Source organism: Ambystoma mexicanum, chromosome 6q (genome assembly GCF_040938575.1).
Source record: "Ambystoma mexicanum isolate Mex_15411 chromosome 6q, UKY_AmexF1_1, whole genome shotgun sequence".
NCBI lineage: Eukaryota > Metazoa > Chordata > Amphibia > Caudata > Ambystomatidae > Ambystoma > Ambystoma mexicanum.
The window spans coordinates 1,035,799,310-1,035,820,978 of NC_090937.1; the positions used below are offsets into that span (position 1 = coordinate 1,035,799,310).

At 42.9% G+C, this 21,669-nt stretch overlaps 1 protein-coding gene across 3 annotated transcripts in view; it reads left to right on the forward strand.

The window, feature by feature from the left end:
• FGL1 (fibrinogen like 1) overlaps positions 1-21,669 on the forward strand; it is a 533,869-nt gene that overhangs the window by 98,114 nt on the left and 414,086 nt on the right. For all 3 annotated transcript variants that reach the window (XM_069631565.1, XM_069631566.1, XM_069631567.1), the window contains exon 2: positions 10,698-10,773. In XM_069631565.1, coding sequence (XP_069487666.1) covers positions 10,708-10,773 — 66 coding nt within the window. In that variant the 5' untranslated portion in view covers positions 10,698-10,707. The remainder of the gene's footprint in view (positions 1-10,697; positions 10,774-21,669) is intronic.

Genomic DNA, 21,669 nt, shown 5'->3' on the forward strand with positions numbered 1-21,669 from the left:
ATCAGTCGGTGTAGAGTGACTCCACCTATGTTGTAGGCAGCCAAACATGCAGGGGCGGTTACTACGACAGCTGAAAGCTTGTTGTTTGTTAATTGTTGGACGTATCTATTGATAATCTTTATTAAGAATGTTTTCCCTGACACATCTTCACCACTTACATACAGCAGTACAGGTTTGTAGTTGTGACAGGTGCAAGTTTTACTTTTGTGCTGTATACCATTTTCAATTTTTTCACTTACTTCTAGAAAAATTGTACACTGCTCATTGTTTAGTTGGGATTTCAGTATAGCCATCTCTTCTGCAGATTGCTCATACTGAAACATGGTGGTGGTTACTTCTGTCATGGCTAATTCTGCCTCATTTTCTATGAGTGGATGTCCAAGTGGATCTTGGCTTCCTGTTACAGAAGGTTCACTGCTCTCAGAAGTGTCTACATTTAGTTGTGCTTGAAGTTCTTCTTCTTGTTGGCGTTCATTGTCCAATACGGTTTTGTACTGTGGAAAGTTTTAATCTGTAATTGTACTTTCACTTGCATTGAAAGCATCTTCATAGGAGGCGTGGGTGCCTAATAAATCTTTTTCTTTTCTCCAGGATTTGAAAAGTTGCAGCAGAGCTATGTAGTACAGTTCTTTGTGTTGAGGAGTTTTCAATGACTATTTCATATGATTAATTAGGCTGCGTTTGGTAAGTTTCACCAGGCTGCCTTCAGAACTTTCAACTCTGTATCTAACTTTTTTCCCATCTGGTTTAATGTTATTTTTGTATGCAAAGTTTTGGGCTATCTGGTACAGACACAAGCCTTCTAAAGTAATACTCCTGTTCGGGTAGTATGTGTCCAATAAGTTGTTCTTTAAAATGTCCTGGCTGTTGGGATCGATTTTGGCTATTGTTTGTATGTCTTTGTATGATTTAAGTACACTTTTTCTGGATCAAGCAGGACCAAGGCTTAGCCACACTATGGTTTCAGATTTCCCATATAAGGCGGTGCCGGTTAAACGGTCTGCAGTTTCGTAGCAGCCACATTCTCTGTGGGACAGCATTTTTATGCCAAAGCTGTACAATTTTTGTGCCAGTGTTTTGTCAGATGATATGTCATCCCAGAGGTCTTTGAGCTCTGTTTTCTCTGCTTTGGTTAAGCAGGCTGTTACATATTGTGCAACTGCAGTGGAATTGTCTGCAATGTACTGTACATGAACATTAACGTTCCATAAGAGGGCAATTATTGCATTGTAATCATTGATGTACTTTGATGCTTCACTCCTTTTTATGCAGTATGTGTTCTTAGGAGATTTCCCTTTCACACTGTGTCGAACCGAAGACATGAAGCTGCTTACTTGCCCTGTTGTTGACACTGATCTAGGGAAACCAAAGCAGCATTTGGTGTAGTATTTGCCTCTGTTCTTATATTTGCGTCAACAATGCTTGCCACACTTGTGTCTTTGGAATTGCAAAATGTGTGTGTGTAGGTCAATATGTGTATTTTCCGAAGGGATTTCGCAAGTGGCATATTTGTGAATGAACTGTAAAACAGTTTAATCACTGTCCTCACCAAGTAGGAGCGTTTTTAATCCACAAAAGCATGTGGATGTGTGGTGCTCCTCTGGCTTGATATTCTTTTCTCCAAAAGTAGTGTTCCACTTCTCCGAGGGGAGGAAGTGTTTTATTGTAAATGAAGTGCAGCATGGCAAGGAAGCGATGATCGAAGTACCGTGAAACATTTACTGGATCAAGTGAGCAAAGTTCTCCTGGTGTTTTCATGTCTACACCTGTTTTGTTTTTGTTTGATATGCGTAGGAAAGTGTACAAGTCTTCACATGCATAATCTGCACAACTTAAAGTGACAAACCATGTGGGTGGCCCAAGGTTGCGTAGCATACACTGTACATCTGCGTGCCATCAGAACCAGTACTCATTCGTACCACGCATATTTGCCAAGAGATTTGTAATACTTGACTGTAATACCTCGTCCCTCTCTTGGAACTTTTGAAGTAGCTGTTTTGCAGACATGTTTTTTAAATGGGAGCCTGTTTTCCATGTGTGGGCAACTCCATAGCATAGCGTTGCCTGTTCACTTTCAAGGAGGAGGTGGAATATGCACTCCACGTTCTGTCTAAATCTAGGGTCTTCAGAATACATTCAGAAACAGCGGTATTCTGATGCTGTTATTTGTGTGCATCTTTCATCATATCTTCCACCTTTTCCAGTCAGGAAGAGTAGAGGAAAGGCTTGTGCTTCTACACTTTTTCCCATAAACTGAGTGGCGCTCCTTTGGCTTGCCTCATTTGATATGGTTCTAGTGCATCGTCTATGGTGTCTTTGGAGTGCAGTGGGTGAATTGTATAGTGGTCTAAAATATTGGAGGCAGCACTAGGATCTAGACGTTCAAATTGGCCACTTTTTGAGGAGTTCTGAATTATTTCGGTTGTTTCCCTCAGGTTTTCTTCCACTTTTATTTCCTTGTAGTATTCATTGTTTTCTTTAAGGTATTGCAACGCTTCCCTAACTTTGCTTAAATCCACTAGTTGCTGCCAATTTCTTTTGTCCTTTGTAGGTACACCATTTACCAGGATAACCAAAGATTCTTGTATTGGCCTTTGCACTCATAGAGTGTCTTCATTTTGTTTGAGATCTAATGGTAAATAAACTACTTTCCACACATGCCTCTCAGTAATTCGGTGGGAGGCAATTTTGCAGTTTTCGGGTGAAGTTGTATTATTGCTTGAAATGGGTGCACTGTTTGGATTATAATGCTCTCATACAAATTAAGCTGCTGCAGTGCATTTGGTAGTGGAAATACTTCCAAATGATTGCTGATTGCCCGTGAAGGCCTTTGGTTATTGTCAACTTCTTATTGCCTTCTATTTTCTGCATTATATCTACAGTTTTGGTGCTCTTTCTATAGAAAGTTCTACAACAACACACACATATTTGGTTTGGTATTTCAGCAGATGTGCTTTTAAACTTTTGTATTTCTTTTCTGTATGTGTGATATAAAAAGTTGATCGCTCCACTCTTGTCAGTACTGTTGTCTGAACATACTGGCGTGTGTAAGTGCTCTTCAGTTCCACAATATTTCCTTTGGATGTGCTCCATTTCTTCGAGCAATTGTTTGGCTGTATTGTGTAGGATAATATCATTTAACTGTTGCAGTGCTAAAGCTGGACTTTTTGCATAGTACAGTTTGTAAACTAGATTTCTGACTGTTGAATGGTGGGTTGCTAACATTTTGATACAGTGGAAGGTGCTTTTGCAAGTAGGACCAGAAATACAGGCTAAGGAATGTCCTTGTATTCCTCTATAATTCCGCACTGGACAGGAGTCCATAGTTTGTAGTATTTTTATTTTTATGTTCTCGTTGCCTTTGACATATTGATTGAGGAATTGCTGCAAAGATTTGATTAAGCATTGGTGAACGTTACACATTGATGTGCAAGGCCATTTGAAGGTGTGGCGTGTTGGTTTGGTGGTACGGAGAGAGCCATCTAAGTTTGATGGGGATATTTCTGAAAGCAGTGTTTCTTCTTCCATTATGGTATTGTGTATCTTTTCATACCCTCATCCACTTCGATGTAAGGCAATTTGGTTTGTTTGTTCTTGGTTGTATGATTCTTCATCGAAGTATAGCTCTGTGTTGGTGGTGTGACTGCACTCACCTGTACAGATGTGGCCAAAGGTATCTATGCTGATATTGCGTTTGTTGTGAAGTAGTGCTTGCAATGTATCAATTAATCTTGTTAGTGGTTTCGTTCTGTTCAAAATTACTATGAATAATTTCCGTTTTACGATCATTGCACTGTCTAGAAGAGCTTACAGGATGACTTTTCTGCAGTAGGTTTTGAGGGTTGATTGTGATTTCTGGCCTCTATTTACAAGGTTCTGAAGGAATCTGTGGTGCAACATTTTTTGCAAAATTAAATTTTTGGAATGCTTGCTTGTGGTTACATTACCATTTGTACGTGCTCTGTTGCACTGTTTTTACTGATTTTCTTTTCATTGTCACATTTTGACAGATGACCAACACTGTCTTTACTGGTAGATGCATCAATCTTCCTTAATGACTGGATTAGCTCTTCTCTTTCAACTTTCCTTAGAAGTTCTGCTTGCAGTGAATGGCTACTTTCTACGTGTTTAGGTTGCATGGCTCTATTTCTTTGTTGCTTTGTGTAGTACCTGATGGCAAAGAAAGGGAAGTGTGGGTGTGCAGATTTTCAAATGTATATGTGTGCAATGTGCATGAGTGGGTCAATGGGAGGGTAGGCATATAAATGGAAGTGTGTCACTGTGTAATGGCTGTAACTTTCGGTTTGGGACAGTATCGTACTATGTGGGGATTAGTCTAATGGTGGCGACATAACACACACCTGTAGAGGTGCCATGAGTAACAATGACGTACATAGTGGTGGATTGCCGCAAATCTATATGCTACAATAGAACAATAGTGCACTCTTCTAGTAAGACGTACAACCCTATGATGGTATTGTACTTACTTTGTTACTTGGTGAGAGTAGGTTTATTGCAGGTTGTATTGTGAAGTACCCATGCCAGTGGCTTTCCACAGAGAGGTGGGCACTGCACATGTACATGAAAATGGTAAGAACATATGTTGGGTAATGGCATACTACTTACATTTGTACAATACATTCTTTAAAACTGTACGGGGATGGCTTGGCAGGATGAGCAAGTCTGTGTGTATAAATGGATGGCTTACGATATGACTGGGGACTTGAGAGCATAAGCATGTGTGTGAAGGCGGTTGGTGGGTTATTTGGGAGTGTATTGTATGACGTCTTATTGAACACGTGTGTGTATTAGTGTCGAACTATTTACTTCCAAAATGCAGTACTTCGCATGACAAAAAATGTGCAGAAAGATGTACAAAGCAGAATGTTTTTGTGTGTGCATTTGCATGTACTTCTCTGCATATATATGCTTACATGAGTGGAGCCATTGTTTCCGGTCTTTAATTTCCTTATGCGCATTTATGAATGTTACTGCTGTCAATGCACACATACATTTTTTTCTTTTTCAAGTAATGTTGTGATCTATGAAATGTGAAAGGTAAGAGGCAGGAAACTGTTGTTATGCATGCAATGTATGCACGTGGCTTAGTTTGGTGGGATACGCTGACTGATGCGTTTGTGTGCGATTTTTACATATTTGATAGGAGGTGCGTTAATTGGGGAAAGCATCGTAAAATTGATGGAACAAAAGAGAAGAGTAACAGTTTGCATATAACAATGACTGCTATGGGCAAATGGCTACTTTGCAACCACCTACTAGAGTAGGAACTATTTAATGGTAGGTGACCCTCACACAGGACATTATGTTCGCGAAAATCGCGCCATTTGGAGGTGCACACATGTGACATCCGGGTCTTTGCCGGGCGGCTGCAATTGAAATGGGACTGTGCAGGAGTTAGGATTGGTCAATACGATTTCGTGGGTGTGGTGTGTAGCAACAGATTGTGCCAGAGTTGTGTTTGCAAATAGGAGTGCAGATGGCTATGGGTATGGCTGTGCTGTTCAGTAGGTGGACTATATGGCTTTGGGCGACTGCTGGATATATTGGGTATAAGTTTACGCAGAACGCTATGCACTGGCAGCACACTTTGGGTTCCATAATGTCGATGTTCACTAGTACAGAGTACGTGGGATGAAGTGGCTCCACGAGGTTCCTTTTTGTGCCAGTTTGGTAACGCACGCTCATCCAGACATTATTATTCTTCATTGTGGAGGCAATAGTTTAGGACATGTTAGAGGCATTTCATTGCAGTTTGCGATGAAGGAGACATTACGGCAACTCATGGAAATGTTTCCAACGTCGCACATCATTTTTTCTCGCATTGCCCAGAGACAGATGTGGCTGCGTTCTTCCTCGTGTGGGCCACAAATGGAGAAAGCGCGGCGCAATGTGAACAAGGCTGTTTGTGCTTTTTGCAAGACATTGGCATGTCCTCCTTCCACAGTGAAAACATTACATTTCATAGTAGCAACATTTTTCGTTCAGATGGAGCTCATCTGAGTGATGCTGGCAACGAGCTGTTTCTGCGTAATGTCCAAAAACAGTGCAGCGCTTCCTGCAAGTTTAGCAAGCATTTTCCTTGTGGGTGCTCACCACTTCCAACGTTGCGAACACAAACAGTACAAAAAGGGTCTTTTCAGAGCCACTACTTCGTTTTGAGAATGTGTACAATGTTTTTGACGGCGTCCTGCCGCCCAGTGTTGACAGCTATGTACGTTGCGCTCATAGGCTGCCCCACCGCCTGTATGCTTTCATTCAAATTCTATTGTTGAACAGTGCAAGGTGGCTCTGGAAAGAGCCTTTTTGTCCCCTTCCTCTCCCTTCTGGTTGTGTAGCATTTTTCATGTTGTTGTAAAACACACCACAGAAGGACAGGAATGGGAGGAAGGTTTGGGAAAGGGAACCAACCACGGGGATACGAAATTGCACGTGGAGAGCACAAGATGTTGCGTGGACCTCACTTGGGTAGGGGGCACTCATTGTCATGCTGTCAGACCGAAGCCTCAAAAGCACTTAGAAATTGTTCCCCCCTGCACAGTACTGCGTCGCAGTACCTGCACAATACAGTGATCTTTGAAAGGTACGGGTCTGTAGCGGTGCGTATGGCCTGCAAGGCTGGGTGTGGGATGCGCTGGCCCACTGGAGTGTCCCTAGTTGTGGCAGGAGCAGATGCGGAGGATGCTGTAGAGGAAAGTGACATACTGTCTGGTTGGAAGGGGACAAACCTCTGAACAGCTGCCTTGTGGTTCTATTTCAGGTGCCGCCGCATGGAAGTGGTGCCGTAGCTGTACAAGCCAGGTTAACCGCAACTGAGTACTATCCCGCACTCACTGCATTTTACTTGGTTTGCATGAGATTTGGGCACATCTCCAACGGTTGTAAATAGTTTCCACACTCACGACTCACGCTGGCTGCAGGCAATGGAGATTCCCTCTACTTTATCCTCGTTTCCTTTTTCATGTCCATCCACATTATCACACCTGTTCCCTTGCTCAGGTGCTTCAGAAGGAGGTGGTGGTGATGAGGGTGTGGGTGGTCCTGAGTCAGAGGTAGTAGTAGAAGCCCTGGTGGCCATTACTTGCAGAGGTACTTTCCAAGCACAGAATTGGTCAGAAAGCAATATCTGCACAAATACTTTCCAGGCACAGAATTGGTCAGAAAGCAATATCTGCACAAACCAATGTGCATCGCTGGTGTTCTCTGGAAAGTCAAACATGGATTGCAGCGCAGTTGTGGGGTGTGCCCTTTTATGGGACTGTTGTGGAGCATGTGCACCTGGAAAGTGGCCCTTCATCTTTCCCTACAATAACTACATGCAGAAGGGAGGGTGTAGGACCTCTGTAAGGGTGCATTCTCACTGTAACACTCCATATATTGCAGAAAATAGTCCTTTTTCGAATGTGCACGAGTCCGGAATGTGTCCGCTAAATAAGGGCCCACGCGCAGCGTGGTTCCGTTCCCATGGTGATGTCGCCATTGCTCTCCATTTGGACGGCTGTCCGTGGGACGCATATTGGCCGGAATCCTTTGTGGCCACGTGCATAGGTCTCCTACGGATACCCTTGTCATCCCCGGACCACTTAAATGTACGGCACACATGCACTGACCATTTCTAAATCAGCTTGGTGTGTGCATGGTACAGTAGGTGGAATGTTCATGTGCAAAGGTACTCGCAGGAAATGGATGAACGCTTCCACCTACTATAACTACATCACACGTTTCTTCGCATATCTTGGCCAGGGGCTGTGTTACCAGGGGTCACAGGAAGAGATACGCATTTGCGAAGTTGTGTGACTGACAAACGTACGGTCCTACAACTACTTACAGGTAGTTCTGTGCATGCAAACATGCAGCCTGTAGTGGCGTCCTACGGATGCTTCAATTGTGATTGCGCATAGGGCAGACAGGTGCGGTGGTCGTACGATTCCTACATTTCCCTCACATGCGATCATCCCCACCAGTGCTGAGCCCTTCACAGTTACAATGGGCTTCTTAAAACAAAGGAAAAGGCACACACAAATTCAGTAACAATTTACACATCAACCTTTATTAGCGCACATTCATAGCAACTATTCGGAAAGGGAAGGGGAACCAGAAACAAATACATATACTGGGGTTTTCGGCATTTCTACAAGTTGGTGGTGAGGGGAAGAAGGGATAGAGGTCTCATTGAAGCGTCTCATGACACGCAATCAGCAGGGATGGGGGGCTGGGAAATGGGGAAAAGGGGGCGTGTGCAGGTTGGGCAGTGGAATCTTATTTTCTACATAATATGTTGTTCTACAAAATTGTTCAAGGCGGCAAAATTGTTCAACAATTCATCCAGGCGGTCTAGTTTTATATTTACAGTGTACCTTCAGTTTCCATGGGGTATGTTGCTGTGGAAAAGGTGCCGCTTCTGGTGTGCTCCTTTGTTTTCCCCTATGTTCTGTTAAAGAAAAACAACTGTGTTTAGTATACATGAACCAATATATTGTAATTGTGTTACCTTTCACAGTGCGTTCCCTATCTATGGGGTTTCTATGGGCACTCATTTGGTCATGCGGGAAATTCTCCTCCAGCCATTGTAGGTTGCTTGCCCTTGCAGTAACTCTTTCCCTTTTCACACTGTGGCGGGTAGTAATGGGGTTATCGTCGTCACTCATTTCTTCATGCAGAAAATTCTCTTCCAGCCAGAAAACATCATGCTTTCCTACTATTGTTCGTGACAGGACTTGTGCAATTATAACATACATTTTAGTGCACTTACTATGTTGTAGTGATGTTCTGCTCTCAGTAGTTGGCGTCCCTAACGCTGCCTCTTTGTCCTTTGTTGGAATGTGAAGCAGGTGTGCGGTGAGATTGTTGAAGGCAAATGGTTACTTCTCTTGTTGGTGCATTCCATTATGCTGCACACCCTATGCCTTTGCGTTGTTTGTTTAGAAAGTACAGACTTTGTGCAGCTTCTGCATTTTCCCTTCCCATTCACACACTTGCTGCTGTTTGTCTATGTTTCTTGTCTTTGCTGCATGGTACCGCTTTGTACGACCACCCCTCCCTTTCTCGGCAGGTTGCACTCCACCCGATGTCCGCAAACAGACGCACTGTTCGCAACCCTCTGTGGCTATTAGTATAGAGCCACCGGTTTTAGTATACTGTACAGTACATCTATACAAACTAAGAGTATGCTGTTAAAAACCTATAGAATTCAGTGAAAAAAGGATTATTAAAGAGAAATTGCGGTTAAGTTGCGCTACTAAAAACCTATCACCTTTACTGAAAAAACTGTGATATAGCAATGTTATGGTTAAAGTGCCCTACTAAAAACCTATGAAATTCACTAACAAAAAACATTGTTAAAGGGACTTTATGGTTCAGTTGTGCTACTAAAAACCTATCCCCTTCACTGAAAAAACTATCCTAAATGAAAGTTATGGTTAAAGTGCCCTACAAAAAACCTATGAAATTCACTGAAAAAGACATTCTTAAAGAGACTTTATGGTTTTAAGTTGCCGTAAGAAAAACCTACGAAAGTCAGTACAACAACTATTTGAAAGGGACATTATAGTTACTTTGCACTAATAACAACCTATCCATATTGTGGTTACAAGTGCAACCGAAAACCCCCAGAATTCACCAGTTATGGTAAGCTAGGTAACCATAACTTGCGCCACCACTGTGCACTGCTAAGACTAACCCCCATACCATCAAAATGACATCACAAATGTCATTGATGATATCCCTGATGACATCACATCTGCATTTAGTTTTCATGAAAATCCTCCACAAGGGATTGTCATTATAATGTTGGCAGAAAACTTTCAGAGGTCATTGGGAGAACGATCAGTTCATTAGGCAATGCATATCTATGAACACCATTGCATTACAGGCTTCTTTCCAGTACATAAACCTATTCATGAAGAAACATAGGCATTTTCTGTAGCATGCACCATATCGATGCAATATTCAAAATCTTGCCATACTGGATAGTAAAATGATCAATGCTTTCGTTTTAGAGTTTTGCGTACTGTGAAACATGTAATAAGTAGCTACCAATGCCTCACTTAGTACATAATTGTACTACTACACACAAACCATAGAGACCACAACACATACAAATATGAGCATATACAGGGAAAGTAAAGTAAGCAAAAAAGCAGCAGTATTACCAAAAAGTGTTCATAACCTAACTGATTATCTTCATGCACAGAAATGATTGCTGTGTTTCAGCCTTGCTTATTCCCCTATGTATATGTATCATATGATGTGCCTGAACCCTAAGGAAAGTAGTGTAAGAACATGTGAGAAGGGTAAGCTCTACAAATATAGTACCTTTTCAATGTTCAGTTCCTGACTGCCAGTGAAGAAAATCACCTGGCCTACATATGTCAGTGAAAAAAAGAGGGAACCAGGCATGTGATGTCATCAGTGATGCCAAACTTACCATAACTGGCAAATTTCTGGGTTTTTTCTGTTGTACCTGTATATATATATATATATATATATATATATATATATATATATATATATATATATATATATATATGTACACACACACACACTCTCTCTCTCTCTCTCTCTCTCTCTCTCTCTTTGACAAAACCACATTTAACAGACTCTGAAAATGCTGTTTCTGATTTGGAGAGTTATGATAACCTCAATAATATAAACTAAGCACTTTATTTTTTATTTTACAGATACTCCATCATGAAGACTCTTACACTATTTACATTTATCCTTTCAACAGTTCAGTTTATGGGATTTGGTAGCTTGGTAAGTCAATTAACATGTGGATGCAACAGGTCTAACTGTTGGTCACAAAGCTTTTTGTATATTGCAGGAGGAACTATTTTGCATTATGTCATTTTATTTTGTTTTATTTTGGGTATTTACTGAGCATAACGTTAACTTCAAGATGCAACAGTGCTCTACATCTTTAGAAGTTAAATGCATACATTCAATGGTTATGAGGAGAGGAACATAGCATGTATTACTGGTATACCATTTAGTGTCAGATTATAGTTAATATTTACATGTGGAGTGGAACATGTAACAGTGCTGTAAGAATGTGTGCTGCTCGTACAGAAGGTGTCCTGTGTGAGTTACCGTCAGGAGGGATAGTGGGCTGGCAAAGAGAGCTATCGTAAGGTGTATATTAATTTAATATACATAACAAACCTCTTAAATAGAAAAACGTTCTCAAGCTACAGGATGTTCTTCCTCTCTAATCCTTGAATGTCTGATTGCCGTACACTTTCAAAAATTGGAAAGGGTGGGTAAGGTTTCTTTCCCAAGACACAAATGCTGACTTTTATGCCACTGTATTAATTCACGACAACAGTCTGTCGTTACCATTTTTTTTAAAGGAAAGGAGTAATTAATCCATTGTCGTGACCACATGACCCCATTACCCCATGAGGGGAGTCGTATGGATCACAAAGGGTAGGTAGGTGTTCTTGAAGGAAAGAAGATCAGAAGTCTAGGAGCCAGACTACATCACTAAACTGAGATGCTGATGGGAAGAACGCAGACGAGACTGCTTAAATCACAAGCTGCCACTTCCAGAGAGGAGTTCCATATCAGGAGAAGTGCAGAGAAGCTGCCAGGAGCACGAACCTTGAGAAAGACAGAGAAAGCTTGCAAACATAGTCACAGTGAGAGAAGATAGGACTGTGAATGAGGAATAGGAGCTGTTTTTGGAGAACCTCTGACAGAGAGGGGTTTTGCAGCACTGAGAGGGAGACTAGCAGAAACTGGCACTCAAAAGTTGATGAGCCAAAACGTACTGAGTGAGAAGTGTGGTGTGGAAGATGACTGAGTAGGTGGAAACCAAACCCTGGGGATACAGGACGTTTATTGTCATAATTTACCATTGGTACAGATGGCAGCGTTGGCCGTTAGTGTGGAGGTGAAAGGTCCCACTCAACCTAGCCATGGTGCATGGTGAAAATCCTCTCAGTGGTGTCGAGGAAGGGGCACCTGCCTCCCACATGGATGAAGAAAGGAAGGAGGGTCCACTTGGATAAGAGTTCTTATCACTGCAGTCCTGGAACTTTGTCAGATGGTGGACATGCAAAGCACACAAGCGACCAGCCCAAACAATTTGACCCTCTACCACTGCTTGGTCATGAAGGAAGCATGGAGTGGCATAGATATAAAATGAAAAAAAAATACGACCTACAAGAGTCAGCCAAAACCTGGTCAAATCAAGTGTGGTTGCTGAAACTACATTGAACCATTAGTAACACGAGTGGCAGTGCCCTGGCATTGACTACTCCACTGGTCACGTCGATCAACACACTCCTTGATTAATACAATGCTTTTGCAGCAGCAATAGAAGATACTTTTTGACCGGAATGTACCTATTTCACACACCAGCATCTTTTCGATTTTGAGCAGGGTAATCTGGAACCTCAGTTTGAACTAATCTAGAATGAAAGTGGATGGGCAGCAGCAGCATGTTTTGGCACTGCTGTAGCACCCATCATGAAAACATGAAGGATGATTTAGCCTGGTCGTACAGACCTGTCACTTACAATGAAAATGGTACTAGAATGAGGCTATCGGCTGCGAGAACACCATCTAAAGTGGAATGATTATCGTATGGCTTTATCACATACTGTACCGGATGCATCGGAACCCGGACAAATTGGGTCAACATAAGACCCAATTATGACCAGAAGAAATAATCCACTGTAGCACACTTTCATTATGCATTGTGCCGAATCGCATTGTGATGAATCTGATGATATCCTCTCTTCTCCTCTAGAGGAGAACTTTCCCAGGGGATAGGGCGGCGCATTCTGTGAGGAGTCAGAGATGAAACTTGGACACAAATTAGACATGAGTTTGGATAAAGACCTTTATTAGAACGCAAAAGGGGTTGGGAAAAGTCCTCTCTGTCCCTGCACTAGCAGAGTTTCCCTACCTGAACCCAAAACTAAAGATTTGTCACTGTCAGAATGTCCAAAAGAAAACCGTCCTGTGTCCAAAGTACTATTCTGATCCTTACATTCTAAACAAATGAATTCTAAAGTAAAAAGGATAATGTCTTTGGCCTTGAGTGTTTGGTAAATGTTCAAAAGAAACACACGATGTGTAATTTCCATAAAAAGAAGATTCTCAAGGATAGATTTCCCTGCTTTAGAGGGTTCTTCCCTTCCACAGGATTCTTTGTCGCTCTCTTGTGTTATAAATAACAGTTCTTGAAGTTCCCTTGGATCAACAACAAAAGTTATCTTTAAGCTGCTGACTCTTTGTTTTATGTGTGGTCGGAATACCTGGTGCACTCTCCTGACAGGATTTTTGGTTTTCCTGTCTCTTTAGATCAACACAGCCTATTGGCTAATTCTTGTATATTGTTCACTTTGAACATGCCTGGTATTTTCCCTATCAGGACTTCCTTTACACTCTTGCAACAGCCTTGTATACACTCCTGCCAGGCTTTCTGGATTCACTTGTAATGGCCTGGAGTTCTCTCCTACCAGGGCTTTCTGTAATCCTGCACTTGTAAATGGCCTGGAATACTCTCCTGCCAGAGTTTCTCTTGAATGCACAAACTTATAGCTGCCTGGTATAGTCTCCTGGCAGGGCTTTTGGGGGGTGAGCTGCTGTTCACTCTCCCACCTTTAATGCATTTGTCTGCTAGCCTTCTTGGCTAAAATACTTGGTTTCTTTTAGATTGGCCTTACAGTCTCTCTTTCATACATCCGTAACACACATGGACAAACTTGAAAAGTCTCTCTTTTTTGGAAACTACCCTTTCCGTCTTCCTCTATCCGGTTTTACAAACCGTTCCTTTTATCTTTTGGCTTCACAACTTATATTTATTTAACTTTGGCTTAGTCGCCGACACTCGCCAGTGTTCCCTCTGTCCCTTCGTGGACTCACTGGTTCTTGATGGTGATTGCTGTTGTTTCAACGGTCTGCCGGTGACAGTCTCCTGCTGACTTCGCATTGCGACAGTTCTTCCACCGGTTTCCTGCTTCTTGAGGCTTCTGCTGTGCTCCTCTGCTTAGCATAGGATTTCAGTGAGCAAAGTGCTGTTCTCTGACACCGGCAAACACCCAGGGGCTCTCTGCTTTCTTCTGGCATTACTGCCATGCGTCACCTGCTTCCAGCAGATTTCTCCCCTCAGGACTATGAGCCGGTTGGCTCCACAGTCTTCTCGCACAGAAAGGAGCAACCCGCTCCTGCCAGCTGGCTCTCTTTGGTTCTTGCTTCGATTTAAAGTTCCCGGGCACAGGCGTGCTCTTGCTGCCACTAGGGCAAGCGCTGCCTGTGCTTGTGGATTCCCATGCTCTGCATTACTCCACTCCTCTTCTTCATCCCAGTGTTGTGGGGATTGTGGTAATAGTACCCCCCTTTTAAAAACAGTGTGTGAATGTTGGCAATGGGTTTTAAAGGCAACCTAGGTTTAGAGAAAGAGTATGTAGGGCTGGGAAAAGTGTCTTTGTCAATTTTACAAGGCCAATTGGATTCTAAGAGTTGGAAGGTAATAACAGATTTACACTACCATCCATAGGTGGAAGAGGGGAGGGATTACAATAGGCTATTAGGGTATTGGGAGTTGGAGATGTATTTTCAGAAAGGGAAGGGGGATACCATGTCTCGTCAGATGATACAACAACCATCTCCCAGAGGTTGTCTACCCCTCATGTGATCCTCCCTCATATAACCGCCGCCAGGGTCAGGATCAGGTACCAGCTGCCTTCCCCTGGCCACATGGGAGGAGGTTACCGCCAGGAAAGGAGTGATGATAGCATCGGATTCATCACAGTCCACAGTACAATAATCCCCCTGGGGTGGTACACGGCAGGAGGATCACCTGGGAAGGGAAACCCCTTATAGGACAAGGGGCGATCAGCTTCAGGAGACACAGTATAACTCAATTGAAAGTCCTTCAACCCCTTTTCAGGCATTACATCCCCCCCCACATCTGCCCTGATAGGACTGATATGTTTTATTGTGAGACCAATGCAGATAGTTAATTCAGGCAAAGTAAAGAGTTAACTAATACTGATATTGAATAGGTGGGCTGGCACCTCTGTTTGGCGCATGTCCTATTGAATCAGATGGGTCATAGATCCCATAATGTAATTTCAAACAGCAGGCAATGATTAGTTAGTTCTCAAATGACTTACTTATTCAATTTGCTCCTCATTGAAAGTGCCAATTAGCACGTGCCCATTGTGCGGAAACGTGTTTCGAACAATACTGTTTTTCCTCTAGGCTGGGCTAAGTGTTACAGTTTATGTCACTGCTTAACTTAAAATGAAACATTAATACATGCATATAGTTAGTAGTCCATCCAAAATATATGTTCAGAAACACAAATAAGCATTAAATGATTATACAAATCGCATTAAACAATATATTGTCAGAGTTGACAGAGGCACAAAGAGGGTTGGCATGGGAGGGATTATTAAAGGATAAAGAAATTGAAAAAAGGAGAAAAAAAACATTTATCAGATTTCATTTTCGAGAAATGCTACATCACGATTGTTACATATTCATTCATATTAGTGCCACATCCTTGTGGATTACAAACCAGAATCTATGTCCATCATTGTTTTAATCAATAGTGCGTCCCAGAAATCTGTATGGCAATGTAAAAAGAAATCCATGTGGAGAAAATAAGGAAAATGTCTCTTTAAACAGAGACGTGTATTTAACTGTGCAGAGTCAGAGCAGATGGAGAGTGCTATGTGCACAGTAAACCCCCTGACCTCATCACGCCTTGTGGAGGGGGAACCCAAGCAGATCGCGGAGTCTGCAGGTGTCAAAGGACCAGAGCAGCAGAATGTGAGATGCCGTACCCCCAGTGTGTAGGACCGCAGAGGAAGCCGTACGAACAGGAAATAAAGGAATAGGTACCTGGTAGTGAATGACCACACATGCAGAGTGGTGGGCATGATGCCAGAAGAACAGCACAAGACTACTGCAATGGGAAGTTTGAATGCCTTCCAAGCACCAGCATTGGCAGATGTCCGACGAGGAAACCAAAAATCAGAGAAGCGAGTGAGAAGCAGTACCTGAGCGAGAGCCGAGCCCTGCAACCATTCCCAGCATAACGAGAGGTTCAGTGGGAACTGCGAATAACGGGAGACCACCGGAGGAATCATTATCTATGTGATCCGACATCTGACGAGCGGCTTTAGTTTCTTTAGATAGGTAGGGTATTCCCTTTAGCCAAAGAGAGCAATTGGTCTTATTCCTTAATTTTAATAAAGAGAGCACAGAAAGTCCTCAGAGTGTCAGACTCCTTCTTCTGACCCACCAAAGCAAGCGTGTGAGTGTCCTGTTGCCCCAAAGCGGAAACCAGGAAACAAACTCTTCGGACTCTAGAAGGAACCATGGCATGGGACAGTTTCCATGGTCTCCATCAGTTTTAAATTTTTTTTTTTTTTTAAATGTGTAATAATTTTATTTATCATTTCGAGAATAAAACATACAAGAGAAAAGTAACATGTACATATCCATTACACTGACTGTATGTAAGACCTCCAGTATTGATTTCTTTGTGATTCTGGTTCGTCTTTTCTAGAAGGACGATCACATGATGTCTGCAACTGCTCTAGTGGGCTCTGGTTCAGCCTGTTTCTCTATGAACAACGAGTGGGAGGACAGATGAAGCATCCCAGACTGCAAGAAACCACTGTGCAACCTATACAATGGGGTGGTTGGTCAGCCATCAGTCTCTAGCAAGGTAACAGAACATACCTGACTCTCTGTCTGGGTATTGGCAGCATTCATAAACCTTGCCCTTTGACCTCAGGAGTATTTCCCAATTTCCCTCCCAATTTCCCTCTGATACATGGCCTACAATGGCTATGACGCATAATCCTGGCATTTATTAGGCTGCGTGAACATTATTTCTAGGTTGCGAATACTGCAATAACCACTTTCTCCAGAGTGCAATATACAATACTACACAAAACATATCCCTGCAATAAGTATTGACCATCATGATATCATCCCTGAATTTGGTGCTGGAAAAGTACATGGATTTTGCTGATGTTCTCCACAACCCAGAAGAGAAGGAACTTCCACCACACCCTTCCTGTGACTGTTCAATTGACTTGCTTCCTGATGCGATGGTTTGTTTCGTTCATATGTTCATGAGAAGGCAGTGCTCCAGTCTTCTATCCAGGCCAATATGAAAATGGTTTGACTGCTGACTAAGTCGCCTACGGGGGAATTCCTTGTCTTTTGGACCCAAAATGATACAATGGAAATGTCCTTGCTCGGATTATCACGGCTCAAATAGAGTGATGTTTTATGGTAAATATCTATTCCATTTGGTTTCTGACATCCTTGAGGCCCTGCAAGGAGCTGTGTTATTCACAAAGCTGGATTTATGATAAGCTTGCCAGTTGGTTCGGATTGAGTAAGATACTAGTGCAAGATAGTGTTTTGGACCCCATTTGGACATTTTGAATACAACGTGAAGTCCTTTGGCTTAACAAACGCTTCCACCATCCTCAATTGTGCTGTAGCTACTACCATTAATGGTGTGCAAAACTTCCCATGGTTGGCCAGTTTTGTAATGGAAATGCATCATGTATCATTGCTGAACTGAGGCGTTTCTCCCAGTCTATTTCCGGGGATCCTTTGTTCAAGTGGCCAGGGGAGGGCCATCACTCTTGGATCCCAACCCTGGGGATGGATGAGCGAGGGAGGAGCACTTGGGGACTATGGGAGACACACCCTTGGGTGTGACATGGTATTCCTCCCGTTCCGATACACCCCTACCCGACATCGCCTCAAAACGACCAGGGAAATTAAAACCCAATCGAAAATCCATTCACCCATCACCATATTTTTACCCCCTTCATCCTGACGAAAACCTACATGGTTTTTTTCATGATCTTCAGGAAAACCTTCAACTCCCATAATCCTATTCCCCTATTGAAACACCCAAGGACTGAGACGAAGAAGAGAGGGACTTAGAGTATAAGGATTTTCAAGGAAAAAACTCTTAGGAAACAGAAAACAGATGATCATACCTTGTCAGTAGGCTGTTCCACTAATGGAGTCAGGTACGGTCAGGCAGATCCAACCCTGACCCAAAACCTGCAGCCTGTTAACATCTTCCAGGTGTATAAAGGAAGGCTGCTGAGCAAGAAGGGTCATTTGCTCTGGGGACACCAGGAGGGAGGCTGCAAGGCTGAGTCCGTTAGAGGATCCCTACCTGAAGCCAAGCACTGGGAGAAAGCAGTGGACCAGACCCAGCACTGGTACAGGGAGGCTACACGGCTGAGACCAGCAGAGGATCCCTAAGTTTTGGCAGTCTGCAAGCCCGGAGAAGAAGGCGAAACATGAAGCAGAGCCACAGAGCAGAGAGCAGAACCCCAGATCCTTTTCAGCCCAGGACTGACTGATGGAGGGATGGGTGTGGAGCAGGAGCTCCCGGCAAGGTCTGCTAGGCAGAAGAGGTGGACACGGAGAGTGAAGGCTTCTAACCCCTTGCAGGCTACATGAACTGTTTGTGTCCTCCTGCCACAGGTGCCGGGAGGCTGCCCGGTTTCCTCCCGGGTGAACGACATAGTTGGGGAGGAGCAAGGCTGGCACTGGAGGCCGACCTAAGGCAAAGACAAAGATTGTTAAGAAGCACGGCCAAGACAACCAGTGAGTTCTTGTGTACAATGGGAGAGAGCCTGGTTTGTGACATTTCAAGTAATTATCATAACAAGTGACTGTTACATTTTGGAACCTGTAGTTCCAGAAAACAATGACAGAGAAAGAGAAAGGGGAGTTGTGATGCAAGGTGTCTAAAATGAATTGTTGAAACCAAAACAGACTCAAGCCCGACTGAGGGAAGCCTGAGTAAAGTTGAACTGCTGATGAGTGATTGAACTTTAAAAGCCAAATACGATACCTTTGACAGAGTGGTCCGGCACGACGTGGGTGCTCAATCGAAGGTCGCTGTAAGGTATCCAGCCGAGAAGTGTCAAAAGTGAAAGAAGTAAAGAAAGTTTGGAAAAGTAGATACATTTGGTCCGAGCCTGGTGGAGGGAGACCAATTGAAGGTTTTGTGTTAAAGTGGGTGTGAGCCCGGCGGAGGGGGAGCCGGGGTGAAGAGTAAATAACCCAAGAAGTGGAAGTGTGAAATCCTGAGAAGAAAGGAACTTTGATATTTTGTTGTGTCGAAATCCTGGGAAGAAAGGAACTTTGATGTTTGTTGTGTTGCATTAGGCCCTCTGAAATAAGAGACTTTGGGCCTCATCACGAGTTGGTCTGCAGCCCTTAAAAGCAGCAGTAACTGTAATACTGCCACATTTAAGGGCTGGCCTTATCACGAGTTGGGCGCTAAATGGACTGTCTTTCCTCCAGTTTATTTTCTGGAGATGAAAATCCCATTTAGCACCCTGCTTTCGGCGGTATTACTGCCGGCTGTATTAGCTCACAGTATTAGCACTGAAAATGCCCCATTGAATCTAATGGACCCAATGGGGAATGGGGATTTACCGTTAACCCCCAACTCGTGATTTGGCGGTAATACTGCCGGACCGCTGTGTGCTAAGGCTATTACAGTTGGACGGTATTACAGCCGGGATACAGCCCAACTCATGATGAGGCCCTTTGAATGTCAAAAGAGACTTTGGCACACAAGACCTTGATGTCGAGGTTTGAACTGCATCTTTGTGCTAGACAAGCCAGAGCGTGTGCAAAGCTCGAGTGTGCCACCTTGTCCCATGCTGCAAACGTGGGGAAGGGAAGCCAACGGCTCAAATATCCTGACATATCATTTCCTGAACACTTTTCTTTTGCATAACATTGTTTCCCACACTATTTGTATTTAGAAGTAAGGGTTGGCAATATGTTTATTAGTATAGGCCCTTTTAGTTTGACAAGCACCACTAGGACTGCGTTATTATTATGTGATGGTTTTAGCTTGCTCCCATCTTTAGATTTTGGATTAGATAGGCGCTTTCCAACTCTTTTTGAACTTCAATAAAACACCCTTGAACTGTGATCACTTGTGTCGTCTTACTGTTGACACCATGGTTTCACATGACGCATGTGGTGTCAGAGGTGGAATTCAGACCAACTGAAACGAGTTGGGGACCCCATCAGAGTAAGGATCAACATCCCTTAGGACCCTATACTTTTCCATAAGGGTCAGAACAACAGTCAAGCGATCATGGTCGCGACTTGAAACACTTGTGTATAGGCGCGTTATAAATGCCTTATCATTGCATATCATATCATGGTTCTGTAGAGCAGCAGACATACACATCCGTAGGAGATCCTACCCCCTACCTCTTCTGTATTGGAGACATGAGAATGTGCCCTCTCTGACACTAGCTACTGTATCAATACCGCAGCGAGTATTTGGAAGACGGTATCCATTGAGACAACCATATCGAATGAACCCCCGAGTAGATGATAGCCTGCAGGAGGAACTCCCTGAAGGAATATGAGAAAGAGCTAAGAAAACCGACTGATGACATCATTAGAAAGTGTGCACAACGTCCTGAAATACTGAATGAAGACAATGTATGTATCCTAGAGGAGAAATCACAAAGTAAAGAATCAAATGAACCTCAAAGTTTAAAAGAAGAACATTACACAGTAAAAAAGTGCTGCAGAAATCATAAGTGTAAAGAATGTATATATGATGAAATGCAAGATCGAGCAAGTCATCATATAGGCTAGCTATAAATAGTGAATAAAATGCAGGCAGAGCCGCTATTGTACAGAAACTGGACATTGGTATCATGAAATAAAAAGCCATATAATTATGAAGAAAGAATGGAAGGCTCTGTGGCAGTAGAATAGCAGGTTGTTGGAGCTGCGTTGGGAGGCTGTCTGGCCTGAAGTCATGAACTGAGAAGTCGAGACAGCTATCTACGCTGAAGAGGAGCATGTGTGCAGAGGATGAACCCTCTCACATTAAGGTGCAAGAAAGGACACAAAGGGTGCCAAGTCCTAATTCATCTAAAACAGTTAAAATCTTGCAGAATTAACAGAATCGTGGTCTCCTGTCACGTGAGTCGAGGATGGAAATAGGGCTTGAACTTGGAGTTAGAGACACGATAGCGAGTGCCCTCACTCCTGTCACATTCCCAGGACAAGAATACTCTGTAAGGCCAAATACAAAGAGAATTTCATGGCAGAAGGCATGAGTTATGAGAAATGTTGGGCTAATTGGGTGGTAGGGCAGTCTCATGTCCTATGTACTTGCACCTATGTCTTGGCTTACGTGCTGCTAATTGAACCAAATGTTCCAGACATGGCACAAGCGTGCCAAACCAATTGTATTAGTCCGTATAACGAAGGCCTTTATAGCTTGAGAAACCAATAAAACACTGTATAACTGATTTTTCTGAAATGACAAGTGTGAAGAGGTAGTCATGAGTTGTCCACCTGATATTGGACAACCAATAACAAACCTAGCTCCTATGTGATTTTATATCTAGATATGTCCTTTAACCAATCCCAAACCTTGATAGGTTTTTGACTATTGCCACGTAGCATTACGTCATTCTGATGCATATAGAAGTATGTAATTGTATTTTTTGTGGAAATCCCTGAGAATCAGCGTACGTCTGTTGATGTTCGTTGTAAACTCCCTGTTTTAGATAATTTTATTTTTATTTATTTAATTGATTTGGTTGCATAATACAACCTTTTAATGAATCCTTAAAACAATCATACATATAA